The sequence below is a fragment of the Babylonia areolata genome, chromosome 27, assembly GCF_041734735.1.
Source record: "Babylonia areolata isolate BAREFJ2019XMU chromosome 27, ASM4173473v1, whole genome shotgun sequence".
NCBI classification, from domain to species: domain Eukaryota; kingdom Metazoa; phylum Mollusca; class Gastropoda; order Neogastropoda; family Buccinidae; genus Babylonia; species Babylonia areolata.
Window position 1 is genome coordinate 14336364 of NC_134902.1, and position 22500 is coordinate 14358863.

Below are 22500 nucleotides of genomic sequence, written 5' to 3' on the forward strand. Positions count from 1 at the left end.
CACGAGTGGGCTTTTATGTGTATGCATCAGACATCAACATCCAGAGGGGAATCAGCCAGCCAGCCAACCAACCAGCCAGCTAAGCCATTCACAGCTGCTGGTACACAACCAGGGCGCCCCCCCCCCCCCCCCCATGGCCCCCACCCCCACCCCCAGACACCCCAATCCTCAGCTTGAGCTCACAATGTGAATGTCTCGGACAGTGCACGTCCAACATCACTCCCTTATGCTGTCATCTTTTTTGGGGTGGGATAAATTCTTCAAAAAATAAAATAAAATAAAACAAACAAAAAATCACCACCTTCTTATTCATCTTTTTTTTGTGTGTGTGTGTGGGATGAACTCTTTATAAAAAATAATTTTAAAAACTAAAAAATTAAATTAAAAAAACAGAATATTGGATTCTGACCCAGATAAAAGTCTGTCAGCCAGCTCTAACTCCTTAACCTTCTGTTGCTATTAGGGTACCTGTGAAATCTATACATGTTATATGGAACAGTGCCAGCTGGCCCGTTCAATATGAATTGTGAAGTGTTTAGTGCACATCTGTTAAAACTTCACACCGTAATACATTTCTATGTGTCAGGTGTGAAATGTCACTGCCATTTCTTTCAACTGTTTCATTTTTCCAGTCTGTCATGCATGCAAATAATCTGTGTGTGTGTGTGTGTGTGTGTGTGTGTGTGTGTGTGTTTCTGTGTGCACGCATACGTGCATGCATGCGTGAGTGTATCAATAATAAAAAATAAAAATAAAAATAAAAAAAAACACACAAGAATTAATGAACCGAATAAATAAATAAGAAAAAACAAAATCTGCTGCAGCAAAATGCGGAAGTAATTTTGGGGAAAATACACTTAACATAAGCTGTCAACTGAACAACAAGCATGACTGAAAATAACTCAGACTGGCAAAGTTCAGGACAATTTTACACAGAATCCCCACAATTTTGTTTTTCCAGCTGGGACACACAACAGCAAACTTCAGCAAAGGAGACACATGGTTTGAAAGCAGTCAATGTTTCCCAGTCTCCAAATGCCAGATGCTGTAAGTGGATTGGGTGACAGAAGTAGTGGAGAAACAAAAGCAAACGGTTCAACGGCTCAGCACATCAAGAAATCGAATGTTCAAATATCATATGTACATCGTAGAAGTACTGAATGTAAAAAAAAAAAAAAAAGAAAAGTAGAAGGCATGTATGTTATAAGAAAGAAAAAAAAAGATTCGAAGATGTATGTGAGTATGAGAGAGAAAGAGTGACAGACAGACAGACAGACAGACGGAAAGAGACAAAGAGAGAGAGGGAAAAGGTAAAAAGAGGTGAACAGATAAAGACACTGACAGTGAGGGCAATCTTCATTTTCACTAGCACACTGGTAGATAGGATTATGCTGCTAAGTCTGGCATCTGCCAGTCAGACGTGGTGTAACAATGTATATATGGATTTGTTCGAATGCAGTGACACTTCCATGAAAAACTGAAACTGAAACCTAACATTTTTTTCAATTCACTGGAAGAACAAAAGTAACATTATGAAAAATGGAGGAGAAATTTTGTTTAATGTCCCAACACACATATCGGTGACTGAAGACATTTTGTTAAAGTATTTATGAATACGTTTGAGTATTATCGGTTAGAAGGGGTGGGAGATGTGAATGAATGGAGGGTTGGGGGAAACTGGGCAAATGAGGGTGAAATGAGGGTGAAATTTTTAGGGGAAAAAATAATTAAAAAAAAAAAAAAATGCAATTACAGGAAATTACTTAAAGGACTTCGTAAAAGAGAAGTCGTTTAACTGGCAAGCGAAACAACTGATAATGAATGCAAAAAGTCAAAAACATCAACGTTGTCAGTCACTTGTGAAGACACACTTTCATGTACATAAGGCTTCATCAAGCTACAGTCAAAAATTATATGCTTAATTGTCAGGTTACTAAAGCATATGCACTAGACATTAGAACAATATTATGGGGGAAAAAACCCCATGAACACTTGATTTAATTTGATTTGATATGGATACTCATAAAGCGCCTATCCTCTCATAAAGCGCCTATCCTCTCATAAAGCGCCTATCCTCTCATAAAGCGCCTATCCTCTCATAAAGCGCCTATCCTCGGTCCGAGACCAAGCTCTAAGAGCTTTACAAACTCGGGGGGTCATCCTTATCAAATAGTAAAGAGTGGTAACTCTCTCCATTCACAAGGTACACAACTTATCAAATCGAGTCAAATCACTTCTGCCCACCCACACGACCAACCCTTCTAACCAAACCTGGCCAGTGTCGCAATGAATCTGCTGTACAATATATGACACACTTCAGGGTGTCAAACTGAATGTGCCACATAATTTACGATGCTATACTGTTATCCACCCTGCAATGCCAACGGACACAGAAAACAACGCCTTTTCGACACAAGGCCAAAACCAGTGAGAGAAAGCACGCAGTGGGGAAGGAATGCCTTGAGCAGTCTGTTCTAGTTCAGCGTGGTTCCCCAGCTACCCACCTCACAGCACAGCCTCTTCTGCCAGTGCAAGTTCAAGTCCTGAAAGCTCAGGTTCCACCTTTAGGTCCAACAAGGAGGAAGGTGGCAGAATGGTTAAAACCCTCATCTGCCAATACAGTGTTCCAGAGAGTCTGTGTTCAAATTCCAGTTTTGCCCTTCTCCCAGGTTTGTTGACTGGAAAATCAAACTGAGTGTCTAGTCATTCGGAATGGGATGCTAAACCATGGTCCCATGCGCAGCACGCACGTAATGCACTGGAAAGGAACCCATGGCGACATAAGTGTTGTCCTCTGGAAAAATTCTGCAGAAGAAATCCACTCTAAAAGACAGACAAATACATATCCATGCACTGAAGACCTGACAAACATGTTAGCTTATGCTGCTGTCAGGCATCTGCCTAGCAAACGTGGTGTAGCATTCATGCAGTATATTGATTTGTATGAATGCAGTGACGCCTCTTTGAGAAACTGAAACTGCTATATGATAAACAAATAGTAAAGAGTGGTAGCTCTCTCCATTACACAAGGTACACAACTTCAAATCAGTGATGCTTACGCTACCGATTCAGCTAGCACACAGGTAAATAAAAGGTACATTGGAACAAACCCAGACACTTCCTCAAAAAAGGAAGCGCCGGGCCTGTCCTTATACCAATCATTTGACATATGCACACTACCGAGGCAACCATGTATTTGTTCTGTATTGTCCATGTGTTCTGTGTGGCTTACTCAGGATTAAAGAGGCTATGCCAGTCTTGAATAAAAAGCTAATTTGTGTTAGCACATTTCTTCTCTTTGCTGCTGTGTGCACATGTCAAATGACTGGTATAAGGAGAGGCAAACATACATACATATATACATATAAACCAAGATTCCAATGAACTCTCAATACAAGAAAATTTTCATTGTGTACATGTTGTGAAATGAAATACTTGAAAAAAAAAGGAAAAAAAAGACGACTTTTCAAAAATAACATCTGGATGCTTTCAGGAAAATCAATGGAATCTTACAACATGCATTCAGTTTTCCTTCCCTTTTTTTTCAACAGTTGAAATCATATCACATAAGACAGAGGCAGAAATACAGAGGGGGGGGGGGGGGGGGAAGAGAGAACGAACGAACGAACGAATCTTTTTAATGAGGGAAGTGGAATAAGCATGCATATGCTTTTTTACATCCAGCCCTCAGGGCAAAAAGAAATGAAATCAAAATGTTCACAAGATAACAAAAGGTTATAGAAAAACATACACGAAATTCAAATACACTCAATTGCACAGAAGCATTTACAAGGACATAATCATGATACCTGCATTAATGACAATAATGTATATGAATATGGTAATGAGAGAGATAGTGAGTCAGTGAGAGAGAGAGAGAGAGAGGATGAATGAATGAAGGAATGATGGAAGGGAGGAATAAATGAATGATAAATGAATGAATGAATGAATGGATCTTATTTCCGATAGCATTAGAGTAAGCAAACAATTGCTTCCTCCAGCCCTCAAAAGGGAAAAATGTCTAAAGAAAAGGTGTGAAGAAGACCCCAAGAAATGAGTAAACGTTAACAAATTCATTAAAAAAAAAAAAAAAAAAAGAGAAAAGAAACATTATAATAAGCATCATATTTATAAGAAACAACACGTAATTTAGAGGGAGAAAGAGAGAGACAGAGAGAGGGGGGGGGGGGGGAAGCGACAGGAGAGGAGATAGTATTTATAGAGAGGATGAGATAAAGAGATAGAGTGAGACATGTGGGAGAGAGAGAAAACAAGAGAGAAGAGTGAAAACAACAAGGGAGCAGGAGAGAAGGGCACACAAGAGAAGAGAGACAATGACACACAAACATCAACATAGACAATGACACACAAACATCAATACAGAGACAATGACACACAAACATCAATACAGAGAGACAATGTAGAGAGACAATGACACACAAACATCAATACAGAGAGACAATGTAGAGAGACAATGACACACAAACATCAATACAGAGACAATGACACACAAACATCAACATACAGAGACAATGACACACAAACATCAATACAGAGAGACAATGTAGAGAGACAATGACACACAAACATCAATATAGAGAGACAATGTAGAGAGACAATGACACACAAACATCAACATAGAGAGACAATGACACACAAACATCAATATAGAGAGAGACAATGACACACAAACATCAATATAGAGAGAGACAATGACACACAAACATCAACATAGAGAGACAATGACACACAAACATCAATATAGAGACAATGACACACAAACATCAACATGGAGAGACACGGAGAGACAATGACACACAAACATCAACACAGAGAGACAATGACACACAAACATCAACATACAGAGACAATGACACACAAACATCAACACAGAGAGACAATGACACACAAACATCAACACAGAGAGACAATGACACACAAACATCAACACAGAGAGACAATGACACACAAACATCAACACAGAGAGACAATGACACACAAACATCAACATAGAGAGACAATGACACACAAACATCAACATAGAGAGACAATGACACACAAACATCAATATAGAGAGACAATGACACACAAACATCAACATAGAGAGACAATGACACACAAACATCAATATAGAGACAATGACACACAAACATCAATATAGAGACACAATGACACACAAACATCAACATAGAGACACAATGACATACAAACATCAACATAGAGACACAATGACACACAAACATCAACATGGAGAGACACGGAGAGACAATGACACACAAACATCAACATGGAGAGACAATGACACACAAACATCAATATAGAGAGAGACAATGACAGACAAACATCAACATAGAGAGACAATGACACACAAACATCAACATAGAGAGACAATGACACACAAACATCAATACAGAGACAATGACACACAAACATCAATATAGAGAGAGACAATGACACACAAACATCAACATGGAGAGACAATGACACAAAAACATCAATATGGAGACACAATGACACACAAACATCAACATAGAGAGACAATGACACACAAACATCAATATAGAGACACAATGACACACAAACATCAATATAGAGACAACGACACACAAACATCAATATAGAGACACAATAACACACAAACATCAATATAGAGACACAATGACACACAATCAATATAGAGACACAATGACACACAAACATCAATATAGAGACACAATGACACACAAACATCAATATTACAATGACACACAAACATCAATATAGAGAGACAATGACACACAAACATCAACATAGAGACACAATGACACACAAACATCAATATAGAGACAATGACACACAAACATCCATATAGAGACAATGACACACCAACATCAACATAGAGAGACAATGACACACAAACATCAATATAGAGAGACAATGACACACAAACATCAACATGGAGAGACACGGAGAGACAATGACACACAAACATCAACATGGAGAGACAATGACACACAAACATCAATATAGAGAGAGACAATGACACACAAACATCAACATGGAGAGACAATGACACAAAAACATCAATATAGAGACACAATGACACACAAACATCAACACAGAGAGACAATGACACACAAACATCAATATAGAGAGACAATGACACACAAACATCAATATAGAGAGACAATGACACACAAACATCAATATAGAGAGACAATGACACACAAACATCAATATAGAGAGACAATGACACACAAACATCAACACAGAGACACAATGACACACAAACATCAATATAGAGACACAATGACACACAATCAATATAGAGACACAATGACACACAAACATCAATATAGAGACACAATGACACACAAACATCAATATTACAATGACACACAAACATCGATATAGAGACACAATGAAAACACAAACATCAATATAGAGACACAATGACACACAAACATCAATATAGAGACACGACACACAATCAATATAGAGACACAATGACACACAAACATCAATATAGAGAGACAATGACACACAAACATCAATACAGAGAGACAATGACACACAAACATCAATATAGAGAGACAATGACACACAAACATCAACATAGAGACACAATGACACACAAACATCAATATAGAGACAAAGTGACCAAGGGAGAGAGACCAGAGTTACAATGACAATCACAGGAACTCTGCTTCTTTTTTTCTTTTTTTTCTTTCTCCCCTATGGTAAGTACTACCATAAACAACCAACACAGACACTGACACTGACACTAGTTTAGTGAATAGGCCACAGCCCCTTTCAATGGGGGTTCACAGTCGACAGATATTTTCTTATTTACATGAGGAAAAAAAAAAGAAAACAGGAAAGACCCCACCCCCCACACCCCTGCAAAACCCATACATGAGTAGTTAGCAAATATTTCATGGAGAGAATTATTTCTGTGATACCTTGATAAACCATAAACTGGTCTCTTTAATACGCTGCTTGACGGGCGCAATAGCCGAGTGGTTAAAGCGTTGGACTGTCAATCTGCGGGTCCCGGGTTCGAATCACGGTGACGGCGCCTGGTGGGTAAAGGGTGGAGATTTTTACGATCTCCCAGGTCAACATATGTGCAGACCTGCTAGTGCCTGAACCCCCTTCGTGTGTATATGCAAGCAGAAGATCAAATACGCACGTTAAAGATCCTGTAATCCATGTCAGCGTTCGGTGGGTTATGGAAACAAGAACATACCCAGCATGCCCACCCCCGAAAAACGGAGTATGGCTGCCTACATGGCGGGGTAAAAACGGTCATACACACAAAAGCCCACTCGTGTGCATACGAAGTGAACGCAGAAGAAGAAGAAGAAGAATACGCTGCTTCACAATTGTATATTTTGGACTGCATTCAAGATCTGGGATCTAAGATTAGTTAAAGGCATAAAAAAAAAAGAAACTTCGCAAAAAAACAAAACTACTCTCTTCTGGAACTCTCACAAATTCCAGATTATGAATTTCGAAATTGACAATATTCTGTAAATACTTAGATCTTAAAGTCTTCATACTTAGGGCACTCAAAAGTGAAGTTAATTTCGGTTTCAAGTGAGTTACTACAAAATGGACAATTCCAGCTTTCTTGATTCCTTGAATAAACGGTATTTGTGAACACTGATTTGTGATACTCCCATCCTAAAATGAGTGAGGGAACAACCAACACAGAGAAAGAGAGAGGGGAAAAAACAACAACAGCAGCAACCCACCCACTCACCCACCCTGCACACACACACACACACGCACACACACACACACACGCACACAACAATAACAGAGTGAGAGACACTCAGACAGAAAGAAAAGAGAGAAAGACAGACAGTGAAAGACAGCAGACAGCGTGAGTCTGCAGCCAGGATCCAGGGTACGCCAAACCAAAAGTGCATGTCTTAATACAGAAACAAAGTAAAACAAAGAATCTTTTTTTTCTTTTTTTTTTTTTTTAAACCCTTTTGTTTTTAAATCGCCAAAATGAAAATGTGAAAATCCGTTTTTAAACCCTTTTGTTTTTAAATCGCCAAAATGAAAATGTGAAAATCCGTATACTATGGAAACATCCTCAACCGTGGGACACAAACACCACAAGAAAATTAAATGTCACACTCTGTGTGTGTGTGTGTGTGTACGTGTGTACGTGTGTGTGTGTGTGTGTGTGTGTGTGAATGACGCAGGAAAATGAATGATGAGCACCTCTTGGTAGTTCTCAGTCAGCTCTACACAGGAAGGCAGCCTGTTGTGCAAATGACTCCATGTTCGTAAAGCGCTTTGAGCTTGGTTACTGACCGAATCACTGAAGTCTGTAAACGAAGATCTACAGGCGCTATATATAAGTATCCATATCAATCAATTTCTGACCGAAGATAGACGATATATAAGTTCTCCATCCATATCAACCAATCAAGTTTCTGACAGAAGTTAGGCGCTATATAAGTATCCATATCAATCAATCAAAACTACTGAGACTGAACATCCCTTTCCCCACCACCACCCCCAAACACCATATCAGTGTGATACCAAGTCGCCAAATCCTCCACAAACCAAATCCCCCAACCCACCTTCTAATCAGTGTGATAATGCGTCACTAATACCCCCACAAACCAAATCCCCCACCTACCTTCTTATCAGTGTGATACTGTGTCACCAAATCCCCAACACACCTTATCCGTGTGATACTGCATCACCAAATCCCCCACTAACCAAATCCCCCACCCACTCTCTTATCGGTGTGATACTACGTCACTAAATCCCCCACTAACCAAATCCCCCACCCACCTTCTTATCGGTGTGGTACTGCGTCACCAAATCCCCCCACCCAATCAAATCCCCCACCCCCACTAACCAAATCCCCCAACCCACCTTCATATCAGTGTGGTACTGCGTCACCAAATCCCCCCACCAAATCAAATCCCCCACCCCCACTTACCAAATCCTCCAACCCACCTTGTTATCACTGTTAACACCAAATCCCCTCCCAACCCACTCTCTTATCAGTGTGATACTGTGTCACCAAATTCCCCATCCACACTAACCAAATCCCCCACCCCACCTAACTAAAAAAAACCCCAACCCAACTCCTTATCGATGTGATACTGTGTCACCAAACCCCCCACCCACACTAACAAAATCCCCCATCCCCACAAACCCAATCCCCCCCAACCAACCTTGTTATCGGTGTGATACTGCGTCACCAAATCCCCCACCCACAACTAACAAAACCTCCAACCCACCTTGTTATCGGCATGATACTGCGTCACCAAATCCCCCACTGACCAAATCCCCCAACCCACCTTCCTATCAGTGTGATACTACGTCACCAAATCCCCCACCCACCTTCCTATCAGTGTGATACTACGTCACCAAATCCCCCACTGACCAAATCCCCCAACCCACCTTCCTATCAGTGTGATACTACGTCACCAAATCCCCCACCCACCTTCTTATCGGTGTAAAGCTGCAACACCAAATCCCCCGCTAACCAAATTCCTCAAACTACCATCTTATCAGCGTGATACTAAGTCACCAAATCCCTCACTAACCAAAGTCCCCATGCACCCTCTTATCATTGCGATACTATGTCGCCAAATCCCCCACCTACCTTCTTATTGGTGTGACAATGCGTCACCAAATCCCCCCCCCACTAACCAAATCCCCCCAAAAATGCATCACCTAATCCCCCACTAACCAAATCCCCCACCCACCTTCTTATCGGTGTGGTACTGTGTCACCAAATCCCCCATCCACACTAACCAAATCCCCCACCTAACCAAATCCCCCATCCCCACTAACCAAATCCCCCACCTAACCAAATCCCCCATCCCCACTAACCAAATCCCCCATCTAACCAAATCCCCCATCTAACCAAATCCCCCATCCCCACTAACCAAATCCCTCACTAACCAAATCCCCCACCCCCACTAATCAAATCCCCCAACCCACCTTCTTATCAGTGTGATACTGCGTCACCAAATCCCCCACTAACCAAATCCCCCACCCACAACTAACAGAACTCCCAACCCACCTTTTCAGCGGCATGATACAGCGCCACCAAATCCCCCACTGACCAAACCCCCCACCCCACACTAACCGAACCAAATCCCCCACCCACACTTAACCAAACCCTCCTCCCCCCCCCAACACCCTCCTCCCAAACCCACCTTCTTGTCGGTGTGGTACTGCGTCACCAGCATGAAGGGGATGGTGGTCAGCGTGGCGTAGGCGAACCCTGTCAGCCCGGCCATGAGCGTGACGAAGTAGATGTTGCGGAACAGCACCATGCCGGCCATGGCGAAGCAGAAGGAGGTCATGCCCATCATGTAGGTCATCTTGTAGCCGTAGCTACAGGCCAGGCGCTCCACCACCACGGAGTAGACGGCGGAGGTCAGGCAGTGGATCAGCAGGCCCCAGCTGCCCATGCGCACCCCCTCGTCGTACGCCTGGCCCTCCGCTGAGCTGCTGGGCAGGTTGGGGTTCCCGTTGTACACCACCTGACCATGAGAGAGAGAGGGGAGGGGGGGGGGGGGGGGCAGAAGAAGGAAATCTTATTAAAAAATTCGACTCTTTCATGAATAAATGAATGAATGATATGGATACTTATATAGCGCCTATCCTCGGTCGGAGACCAAGCTCTTAGCGCTTTACCAACACGGAGTCATTTGCACAACAGGCTGCCTACCTGGGTAGAGCCAAATGACGGCTGCCATTGGGCACTCACCATTCATTTCCTGTGTCATTCAATCAGATTTCAGGCATGCAAACATACACACACAGGCATGCAACATTTTTTTTTTTTACCTGCATGACCATTTTGTTTATTTACCCCGCCATGTAGGCAGCCATACTCCATTTTTGGGGGTGTGCATGCTGGGTATATTCTTGTTTCCAAAACCCACCAAACACTGACATGGATTACAGGATCTCTAACGGGCTTATTTGATATTCTGCTTGCGTATGCACACGAAGAGGGTTCAGGCACTAGCAGGTCTGCACGTAGGTTGACCTGAGAAATCGGAAAAAATCTCCACACTTTACCCACCAGGTGCCGTTGCTTTAAGTCCAACGCTTTATCCACTCAGCTATTGTGCCAAAGTCCTATGTTAAACACACTGCCCTGCACCAAGTATTTCAGAAACGATGCTGTCAGTCACAGGCTTCGCTTCATGTCAAAACAACACAAAGGGCTTGTTCACTTCAAACTCAGTAACGGAGCAAAGGTCAGTCATTGTTCTACTGGCAGGGAAACTGGCAGCTGCTGTCAAGCTTTGCTACAATGTGAAAAATAGTCTGTTAACATGACCCTTGATTACAACTAAAGTCGCCTATGGCAGTGCACTGTCTTGTCAACTTAAGTCGTCTATGGCAGTGCACTGTCTAGTCAACTAAAGTCGCCTATGGTGGTGCACTATCTAGTCAACTAAAGTCGCCCATGGTGGTGCACTGTCTAGTCAACTAAAGTCACCTATGGTGGTGCACTGTCTAGTCAACTAAAGTCACCTATGGTGGTGCACTGTCTAGTCAACTAAAGTCGCCCATGGTGGTGCACTGTCTAGTCAACTACAGTCACCTATGGTGGTGCACTGTCTAGTCAACTAAAGTCGCCTATGGTGGTGCACTATCTAGTCAACTAAAGTCGCCCATGGTGGTGCACTGTCTAGTCAACTAAAGTCACCTATGGCGGTACTCTGTCTAGTCAACTAAAGTCGCCTATGGTGGTGCACTGTCTAGAGTCACCTATGGTGGTGCACTGTCTAGTCAACTAAAGTCACCTATGGCGGTGCACTGTCTAGTCAACTAAAGTCACCTATGGTGGTGCACTGTTGACTAGGTGCACTGTCTAGTCAACTAAAGTCGCCTATGGCGGTGCACTGTCTAGTCAACTAAAGTCGCCTATGGTGGTGCACTGTCTAGTCAACTTAAGTCGCCCATGGCAGTGAAAGACTTAATTAAACTGACAGTCATACACATAAAAATGATGACAATGATAACCATAATCATCATCCTCATCAAAATCATAATAATCATTATGATAATGAGCATTTATAATGCACTCTACCTCCTTAACACAGGGGCCAAGAGCGCTAACAATTAACATCAATATGGGGGGGATTTTTTTTATATATATAAAACTGACACCACAGGACACCACAATAAAAACTTGCGAACAAGACAAATCAAATGTGTCAGTGACAAAGCACGCACACACGAGCATGCGCACACACACACACACACACACACACACACATGCACACACACACGCACACAAGCCACATGCCAACACCAACACAACCATGAGAACAGACTTGTACAAATGTGTTTCAAGGCCAGATTCAAACTCTTTCTTCATTCAATCATTGCAAAATTTGGAAGGGTTTATTCCAGGTGACAAAACCAAGGCATGAGAAGGCATGCTGTCCTTGTAATTTTTTTTTTTTCCATTATGTGGAATACAAAGAATACGTGAATCGGCAGATGATTGCAAAGAAGGGGAAGGAGCATTAGATAGAACAAGAACGGACAAGCGCTGAAGAGATATATCAGAAGAAAAAAAAAGAGTAAAAGCACACACGTACATGCAAACAAGTGAACATGGGCATTGCAGTCCAAGAACGCAGAAGTCCGGCATCTAACTGACAAGTAACCTTTGCTCATTTTACTAGCAGGTTGGGGTTTTCCTTAGTATATATATAGTATTTGTATTTGTATTTCTTTTTATCACAACAGGTTTCTCTGTGTGAAATTTGGGCTGCTCTCCCCAGAGCACAGTACTGCGACATCCTTTTTTTTTCTTTTCTTTTTTTTTTTGTAGTTTTTCCTGCGTGCAGTTTTTATTTGTTTTTCCTATCAAAGTGGATTTTTCAACAGAATTTTGCCAGGAACAACCCTTTTGTTGCCGTGGGTGTGAGTGTGTCGCTACACTACAGTGCCACCCATTTTTAAAATATTTTTTCCTGCATGCAGTTTTATTTGTTTTTCCTTTCAAAGTGGATTTTTCAACAGAATTTTGCCAGGAACAACCCTTTTGTAGCCATGTGTTCTTTTACGTTCGCTAAGTGCATGCTGCACAAGGGACCTCGGTTTATTGTTTCTTCTGAATGACTAGTGTCCAGACCACCACTCAAGGTCTAGTGCTAGGTGAGAAAATATCTGCAGCTGAACCGTGATTCAAACCAGTGCGCTCAAATTATCTCGCTCCATATCAAGCAATCAAGCAATTCATTGTACACTGTCTAACAGCAGGGGGTAAAAAAAGGAAATTAACTGACAGGTAACCTTTGCTCATTTGACAGGCAGGTTGGGGTTTCCAGTGTAAAAAAAGAAAAAAAGAAAAAGAAGCAGCACTTAGCATATGTAAAAGAACCCATGGCAACGAAAGCAGCGTTCCTGGCAAAATTCAGAAAAAAAATCCACTTTGAAAGGAAAAACAAATAAAACTGCATGCAGGAAAAAATATTTTTAAAATGGGTGGCGCTGTAGTGTAGCGACGCGCTCTTCCTGGAGGAGAGCAGCCCGAATTTCACATAGAGAAATCTGTTGTGACAACAACAAAAAAGAAATACAAATACAATACAAATTTGACCAAAGATGCAACATGCAACCGACACAGGCAACAACCTCACCTAAACAATCTTCTTAACCTTCCTGTGATCACAGTCCAGCCTGTCAGACCAATGAATCCTTTTTCTCCAGCTCCTGTTTCACATCCAAAACTTTCCCCAGAACTGAGTGGTAGGGGAAAGCCACAACTGACAGGTATGAGGGATGTAGTAATGTACATGTATACCAATCTGCCATATTTTATTATGTACTGCTATGTCATCTATTTCATTTACCATATTTTTCACAAAACTTCAGTCTGTGAGGCATTCAAATTATAGGGCACATACCCCCAACCTCCACGCCCACCCAAAAAGAAGTGGGTTTTGGGGGGCTGTTTGTGTGTGTGTGTGTGTGTGTGTGTGTCTGTGTGTTTTGTTGTTGTTTTGTTTTTGTTTTTTGCTTTTTTTGGGGAAGCTGCTTCCCTGTCTCCAGCATTTTCAGTCTCAGTCACATTGCCCCCATGCACATCCCAAACACACAATGTGAAGCCTTCCTCTTTTCATCATGCTACATCATGCATGCAGACAGATCCACTCTTTATCAGCACACAATGCTCCATAACTTCTACCAGATCCAGATCAACACAGCTCCAACAAACCAACATCACAAACACACACACACACACACACACACACACACACACACACACACACAGATCTATCCCACCATACTCCACTTGGAGCAATCTTACCACAAAAGGTACACTGCACACACATGGAGAAATCTTACCACAAAAGGTACATCACACACACACACACACACACACACACACACACACACACACACACACACACTTCATTTATTGAACAACAAAGTCTACACAGAGATCTCATTTTTCAACACACCATCATCAATATCATGTTCTGCTATGCCACACAAAGCAAAGGCACACAGCAGGACACCTGTGCCCTGGACAGTTGAGCTCTTTCTCTCTGTCTTACCTGGCTCACAAAGTCAGAGTCTTACACAAAGTCAGTGTCTTACCTGGCCAACAAGGTCAGTGTCCTACCTGGCCCACAGTGTCTTACCTGGCCCATAAGGTCAGTGTCTTATCTGGCCCACAAAGTCAGTGTCCTACCTTTCCCACAGTCATACCTGGCCAACAAACTGTGTTTTATCTGGCCAACAAAGTCAGTGTCTTACCTGGCTCACAGTCATACCTGCACCACAAAGTCAGTGTCTTACCTGCCCCACAAAGTCAGTGTCACACAAAGTCAGTGTCATGCCTGCACCAGAAAGTCAGTGTCTTACCTGCCCCACAAAGTCAGTGTCACACAAAGTCAGTGTCATACCTGCACCACAAAGTCAGTGTCTTACCTGCCCCACAAAGTCAGTAGTGTCTTACCTGGCTCACAAAGTCAGTGTCTTACCTGTCCCACGAAGTCAGTGTATCATCTGCCCTACAGAGTCAGTGTCTTACCTGCCACACAGTCATACCTGGCCCACAAAGTGTCTTGCCTCACCCATAAAGTTATAATCTTACCTGCCCAACAAACTCAGTAGTGTCTCACCCACCCCACAAAGTCAGGAGTGTCTCACCCACCCCACAAAGTCAGCAGTGTCTCACCCACCCCACAAAGTCAGGAGTGTCTCACCCACCCCACAAAGACAGTCGTGTCTCACCCACCCCACAAAGTCAGCAGTGTCTCACCCACCCCACAAAGTCAGTGTCTTACCTGCCCCACAAAGTAAGTGTCTTACCTGCCCCAAAGTCACACCTGCCCCACAAAGTCAGTGTCTTACCTGCCCCACATAGTCAGTGTCTTACCTGCCCCAAAGTAACTCCTGCCCCACAAAGTCAGTGTCTTACCTGCCCCACAAAGTCAGTGTCTTACCTGCCCCAAAGTAACTCCTGCCTCACAAAGTCAGTGTATTACCTGCCCCAAAGTAACTCCTGCCCCACAAAGTCAGTGTCTTACCTGCCCCACAAAGTCAGTGTCTTACCTGTCCCAAAGTAACTCCTGCCCCACAAAGTCAGTGTCTTACCTGCCCCAAAGTAACTCCTGCCCCACAAAGTCAGTGTCTTACCTGCCCCACAAAGTCAGCAGTGTCTCACCTGGCCCACAAAGTCAGTGTCTTGTGTCTTACCTACCCCACAGTCATACCTGCCCTACATAGTCAGCGTCTTACCTGCCCCATAAAGTCAGTGTCTCACCTGCCCCACAAAGTTAGCGTCTTACCTGCCCCACACAGTCAGCGTCTTACCTGCCCCACACAGTCAGCGTCTTACCTGCCCCACAAAGTCAGCAGTGTCTCACCTGCCCCACAAAGTCAGCAGTGTCTCACCTGCCCCACAAAGTCAGCAGTGTCTCACCTGCCCCACAAAGTCAGCAGTGTCTCACCTTCCCCACAAAGTCAGCGTCTTACCTACCCCACAGTGTCTTACCTGCCCCACAGTGTCTTACCTGCCCCACAGTGTCTTACCTGCCCCACAAAGTCAGCGTCTTACCTGCCCCACAGTGTCTTACCTGCCCCACAGTGTCTTACCTGCCCCACAAAGTCAGTGTCTTACCTGCCCCACAGTGTTTTACCTGCCCCACAGTGTCTTACCAGCCCCACAAAGTCAGCGTCTTACCTGCCCCACAGTGTCTTACCTGCCCCACAGTGTCTTACCTGCCCCACAGTGTCTTACCTGCCCCACAAAGTCAGCATCTTACCTGCCCCACTCTTACCTTCCCCACAGTGTCTTACCTGCCCCACAGTGTCTTACCTGCCCCACAAAGTCAGCGTCTTACCTGCCCCACAGTGTCAGTGTCTTACCTGCCCCACAGTGTCTTACCTGCCCCACAAAGTCAGTGTCTTACCTGCCCCACAGTGACTTACCTGCCCCACAAAGTCAGTGTCTTACCTGCCCCACAAAGTCAGTGTCTTACCTGCCCCACAAAGTCAGTGTCTTACCTGCCCCACAGTGACTGACCTGCCCCACAAAGTCAGTGTCTTACCTGCCCCACAAAGTCAGTGTCTTACCTGCCCCACAGTGACTGACCTGCCCCACAAAGTCTGTGTTTTACCTGCCCCACAAAGTCAGTGTCTTACCTGCCCCACAGTGTCTTACCTGCCCCACAAAGTCAGTGTCTTACCTGCCCCACAAAGTCAGTGTCTTACCTGCCCGACGAAGTCAGTGTCTTACCCGCCCCCAAAGACAGTCAGTGTCTCACCTGCCCAACAAAGTCAGTCAATGTCTCAACTGCCCAACAAAGTCAGTCAATGTCTCACCTGCCCAACAAAGACAGTCAGTGTCTCACCTGCCCAACAAAGTCGGTGAAGTACAGGTTGAAGCCCATGACGGCCGTCCAGGAGCAGAAGTTGGCCAGCGCCAGGTAGCGCAGCACCAGGGGTATGCAGAACATGTCGCGGACCGGCTCCGGCAGCAGGCGGTTGATGTCCTGGATGATGATCTTCACACAGTGCAGGACATGGCTCAGGCCCCGCGCCCGCACCATGATGCTCAGCTTGGTGAAGTAGCGCGCCAGGGAGCGGAAGGGCTTGGGCGTGCGCCGTGACCCCCCGCGGAACACTCGAGTCCTGTCCTTCAGGTAGGAGTCAGAGCGCACACTGTCGTCCTCACTGCTGGACGACTCATACCCGGACTCCTGCGCGTTCTGCATGGTTGGGGCCTTGCCCGGCGAGAGGCTCTTGTCCCCCGATATGGCCACGATGGAGGAGGGGCTGTCCCCGTCTATGGCAGGAATGTGGTCATGGGAGATCATGTGGGGGGTGAAGTGGCCGGTGAAGGGCACCTCGTCTGCGATGATGAGCGTGGCAGTCAGACACATGGTAAAGATGACGATCAGCATGGAGAAGATGGATGCTTCCTGGCCACCAAAGTAGCTGCCGACCGAGTTGGAGGTCCAGTCGATGGCGGTCAGCAGGTAGCCCAGGATCCCCCCCAGGCTGACCATGACGGAGTAGATGGTGAAGATCCGGTCGTGCTGGTGGGACTCTCGAGACACGTCGCTCAGCATGGCCTCGCAGGGCGTCAGGCAGGCCTGGCTGGTGAAGTCCAACAGGATGGACCCCACCTGTCAGGAAGCCCACCCCCAGCCGGTGACTGAGTGGGATGTCGCCCAGCGCCATCACACTGAAGTACTCCCCGAAGGGGATCATGTACATGGACACCACCAGCACTATGGACAGGCCCAGAATGTACGGACGTCGGCGTCCAAACCGACTTTTGCAAGAGTCACTCACTCGGCCGATGATCGGAACAAAGATGAGCGCCAGGAGAGGCCCCATCCCCAGGAGAACGTTCATCTCCTCCTCAGAGTAACCTGCCTTCAGCAGCATGGGTGGGATGTAGGTGAAGCCAGCGCACGCACAGATCTCCACCCCGCACACCACGGAGTTGAGGAGGATCATCTGTGGGAGGCTGAGGGTGTGGGGTTTGTTGGGCATGGACCCCCGGCTTCCGGACACCTTCACCATGGCTGACTCCAGGTCTGACACTGACAGGGATTCCATTCTGCTGCCTGTGTCCATGGTCTGGGTCTCTTCTTTCTCCCCTGATCAACAGACCCAGCTCTCATGTGCAGCGTCCTCTTGCTCTGCAATGACACCACAGCAGATGGAATTAAACGTTTATTCTTCTTGTTCCTTCACTCAGTCCACATTAGTAGTTTAACTGCTCAAAATATCTTTTTTTTGTTATCAAAGTATGAAATTCCATTTCAGAAATGGGAACATAACCTCCAGGATACACCTGCTGGGTGTGCTGCCTGCCGATGCACTGCTGCTGATGTGACACATACACCGTTACATAAAACTCTGGACAAGTGAGCATTTGCAGAGGACACCACACTATTGTTAAGTGAACCACTCTTCAAAACAGCTCTGCTTCTGGCCTTTATTACAACGGTTAGCAATAACCATTTCCTTGATTCATTTCCCTCACAGCTGTACTATCAAGGGAAGAAGATTAAACTGATATGGGAGGCTTTGCGTTCTGCTGACTTATCACAAAATAGGATCAGGAGCTGTTGAAAATATAGGAAATGTCTAAACGTAATTATGTTCTGCACTCCTTTTCCGCCTCAGCTGCCACACTGTACGTAAATAACTGCTGTTTTCACAGAAACGTTTTCACTCTGGTCTACCCTCTCATCCCAGCGACACGCTTCGCCGGCCACCAAACAGTCATGCATGACAGGTACTAAATGCAAAGATAACACACCCAACTTGCTGAATGCAGCAAGGAACGTTGAAGATGTGTGTCGGGTGTCAAAAACAGCCGATCCTTTTCATATACACCCAAAACCTCTCCAACATATAGTCAGCCACGATTATAACCGCTGGGAGGTTTCTCTGTCTTCAGTCTGGTTTCTCAGTTCACCTGACACTGACAACTCTGTTTCATGCAACCATCACTTGGACAGAGCTCCAGCGAAGGCTGTAAATGACACAGTCACCTTCATGAACTGAAAAAAACAACTGTTGAAGCAGTTTGCATTTCAGCACATTTTGAACCTCCCTCAAACGAGCCTGTGGGGCAAGAGAAGCCTTTCCCAGCTGGGGCGATGTCCGATCCCATCTGCTGCATTAAAGCACAGTCGCTCTGACTGCGGGCAGGCGCTGATTTCTGAGGCTGGGCGGTGTGTGTTAATGCCGCAAGCTAATGGTGGAACAGCTGGCAATATGTGGGCTGACAACTGTGCAGTATTGACAGCAAGACCCTGAACTGTTGGGGGATCAAGTCGCTGTTGATCAAATCAAATGTATCTTACTTCTGACCAACCAGGCTTACCTGAACAAAAATGAGAAAGCGAAGTAAAACAACACCTAGTGTACTACTTTCTTGAGTAAATGTTGAGTATGCGTGTGTATGGGGAACAGGGGGTGGGGGGCCAGGGGGTTAGTGTTAGTGTGCTGGTATTTTAGTATTTTAGTGTGTGTGTATGTATTTGTTTGTGTCTGTGTTTGTGTGTTTTAGTATGTGTGTGTGTTTTAGTGTGTGTGTGTGTGTGTGTGTGTGTGTGTGTGTCTGTGTTTGTGTGTTTAGTATGTGTGTGTGTGTGTGTGTGTGTGTGTGTGTGTGTGTGTGTGTGTGTGTGTGTGTGTGTGTGTACATTCCAGACTGCAAAAACTGTGAAACTGATGCAAAAAGAAAGTAGAAAAGAGTCTACAAAGAACTCAACTGACAAAAGAAAATGAAAAACAAATCTTAATGAAACCATTCAAAATCGCAAAAACTGAAAAGAGGTGAAATAAAAGAAAAAAATAAGACAATAGCTGTGCACACATGCACTGAGCACTGACTCTCTCTCTCACACACACACACACACACACACACACACATGCACACACACAAAGACGCACATGCACATACACTATCACATGAACACAACACACACACACACACACACACACACACAACACACACACACACACACACATGCACAACACAGAATTCCTTTGGCAATGAATAATAATGAAGAAAAATGTACACTGCTATCATAACTTCCTGTGAAGGAAGCTCTATTTGCATTACAAACCCACAACCTGATGCTGCTGCAAGCTCTCCTTTTTGTGTGTGGAGAGTCTGAATGGAACGCACAGTGACATATTTTACATTCATTTATTCAGTCTATGAAAGAGAAACCATTTCATAATCCAGATGATCAACACAAAACACATATTCCAATACACTTTTTTCAAATATTCTATGCAATCAAAAGACTAAAAACATTTAAATTTCAGCTCTTTTTTTTTTTATAACAAAATGTAAAGAAAATTTTATATGGCTTTATGAAGCGATTCCAATCATTCATTATTTTATGCTGCATAATACCAGTATACACGTCTGTCTGTCTGTCTATCTGTGTCACATCTGTAAATGTTGAAATGAGAGAGCTAGACAAACAAATGAATGAATAACTGAATGAATGAATGAATAAGTTTAATCTTATGAGAGTTATAGTGAAAGCAAACATTGCTGTTTTCTTTTTATCAGCCCTCAACAAGACAGTAAAAAGGAAAAAAAAATTGCAAAGAACAAGAAAGAAGAAAGAATGCATCATCATGTCAAAGCAGCACAGAAAGTAAGAAACAGACAGACAGACAGACAGACAGACAGATAGATAGATAGATAGATAGACAGACAGGCAGGCAGACAGACAGATAGATAGACAGACAGATAGATAAACAGATAGATAAATAGATAGGCAGACAGACAGATAAATAGACAGACAGACAGACAGATAAACAGGCAAGACAGACAGATAGATTAGATAGATAAACAGACAGATAGACAGGTAGATAGACAGATAGATAGACAGCCAGACAGATAAATAGATAGATAGAAAGATAGATAGATAGACAGACAGATAGATAGATAGATAGAGATAGATAGACTGATGGATAGATAGATAGATAAGCTGATAGGCAGACAGACACAGACAGACAGACAGACAGATAGATAGACAGTCAGTCAGACAGACAGACAGATAGATAGACAGATAAATAGATAGGTACAGACAGACAGACTAATCGTCAGAGAGAGACAGAGGTAGAGATAAGTCGTTTTATGTAGAAAAAGTTTTTATGGCTTGTTTTAGTTCAGTCTTTTATGAATAGTATCTATACACAATACATTTACTGGTTTTCCAAAAACAAATAAAAATAGTAACCACACTGTACCTACAAGTATACCATCTAAGCTACTTTCATCTCAATTTTAGACACAGGCAACTGCCAATGAATTAAAATTTTCTTAGCACAAACACATTCAAGGAAAACGAAAAACGTGACAACCATAAATAAAAAAAATAAAATAAAACAACAGAATACAAAAAAAAAACCAAAAAAACAGTGGATGCATGGATGCATATCAATGCTGCTCACGCTCATTGTCTTCAGTGTCGTCCCTTTTCCTGAAACTGGGGGTTGGGGGGGGTGGCTGGGGGCTCGGGGGGCGGGGGGAATCAGCGGGGAATAAAATGACACATCACATTTGATTATATCCCCACAAGGACTCCTGCCTGACAGACGTCTTGTCGAGTGCTCCCTGAACCAGAGCTTTCCTCCGCTTTCACTCCACTTACAGGCGGTCAGACACTGCTAACTTGTGGTGGTGGAGTCCAGGCCAAGTTTATCTCACATGTACATTCAGCTTCACTGCGGAAGGCATTGTGTGTCTGTCCTGGTCACAAAGGCACACGCCTGGCTGACTTGAGAAACATAAACAAGTCACATGTAACTTTTTGTGAGGTGGTGATGTTGAAGTGTGTTTTCTGCTCTTTCCTTTCCCGCTCTTTCCCCCTGCTATGGCTTGATTTCAATTTGTGAATCATAAAGAGAGATGCTGATGCGGATGCGGATGTTTTATTCATATAAAGGCCATCGCCCCTCGTGAAGGGGTAAAATAAACAAACAAGCACAGTCACTGAAGAAAATCATGAAGTTGCGACAGATTCTGAATTGCAATGGCTTGTATAAGAATACTGACAAATTCCTTATGACGCTTTCTTTTTCATATGCTACAAGTAGGCTTTAACGAAATTGACTGGGATATCTATAAAAAGCTAGTGGGATATATCGTACTCTCAAAGTAGTTAAAGCAGAACAACATAAAACAAAATGCGGCTCATCTTCATTTTCACTTTTGCACAATGGACACATTAAATCAAGTGCAGAAAAGTTTCCTGCAACAATAATAATGCTGAGAAATTTCTGAAATACCAAAACAAAATCTTGTCATAATAAATTTCAAGGGTCTGTCTTAGCTCATACGCAGGTAAATCCTAACATCATGACCAGTACAAAATGCCTCCTATACACGCAAAACCTATCACTATTATCAACATGAAAATTCCACTCTTGCCAACTGCATGCAATCAGTCTATCTTTATGGTCACACAAAAATAATTTGACATCTTGCACACCTTG

The 22500-nt window shown here is 43.8% G+C and overlaps 1 protein-coding gene across 1 annotated transcript in view; it reads right to left on the bottom strand.

Moving 5' to 3' along the window:
• The window catches only part of LOC143301468 (solute carrier family 45 member 3-like), a 49844-nt gene that overhangs the window by 20263 nt on the left and 7081 nt on the right, over positions 1–22500 (bottom strand). The window contains 3 exon segments of the mRNA XM_076615778.1: positions 10182–10511; positions 16866–17642; positions 17644–18164. Coding sequence (XP_076471893.1) covers positions 10182–10511; positions 16866–17642; positions 17644–18099 — 1563 coding nt within the window. The 5' untranslated portion in view covers positions 18100–18164.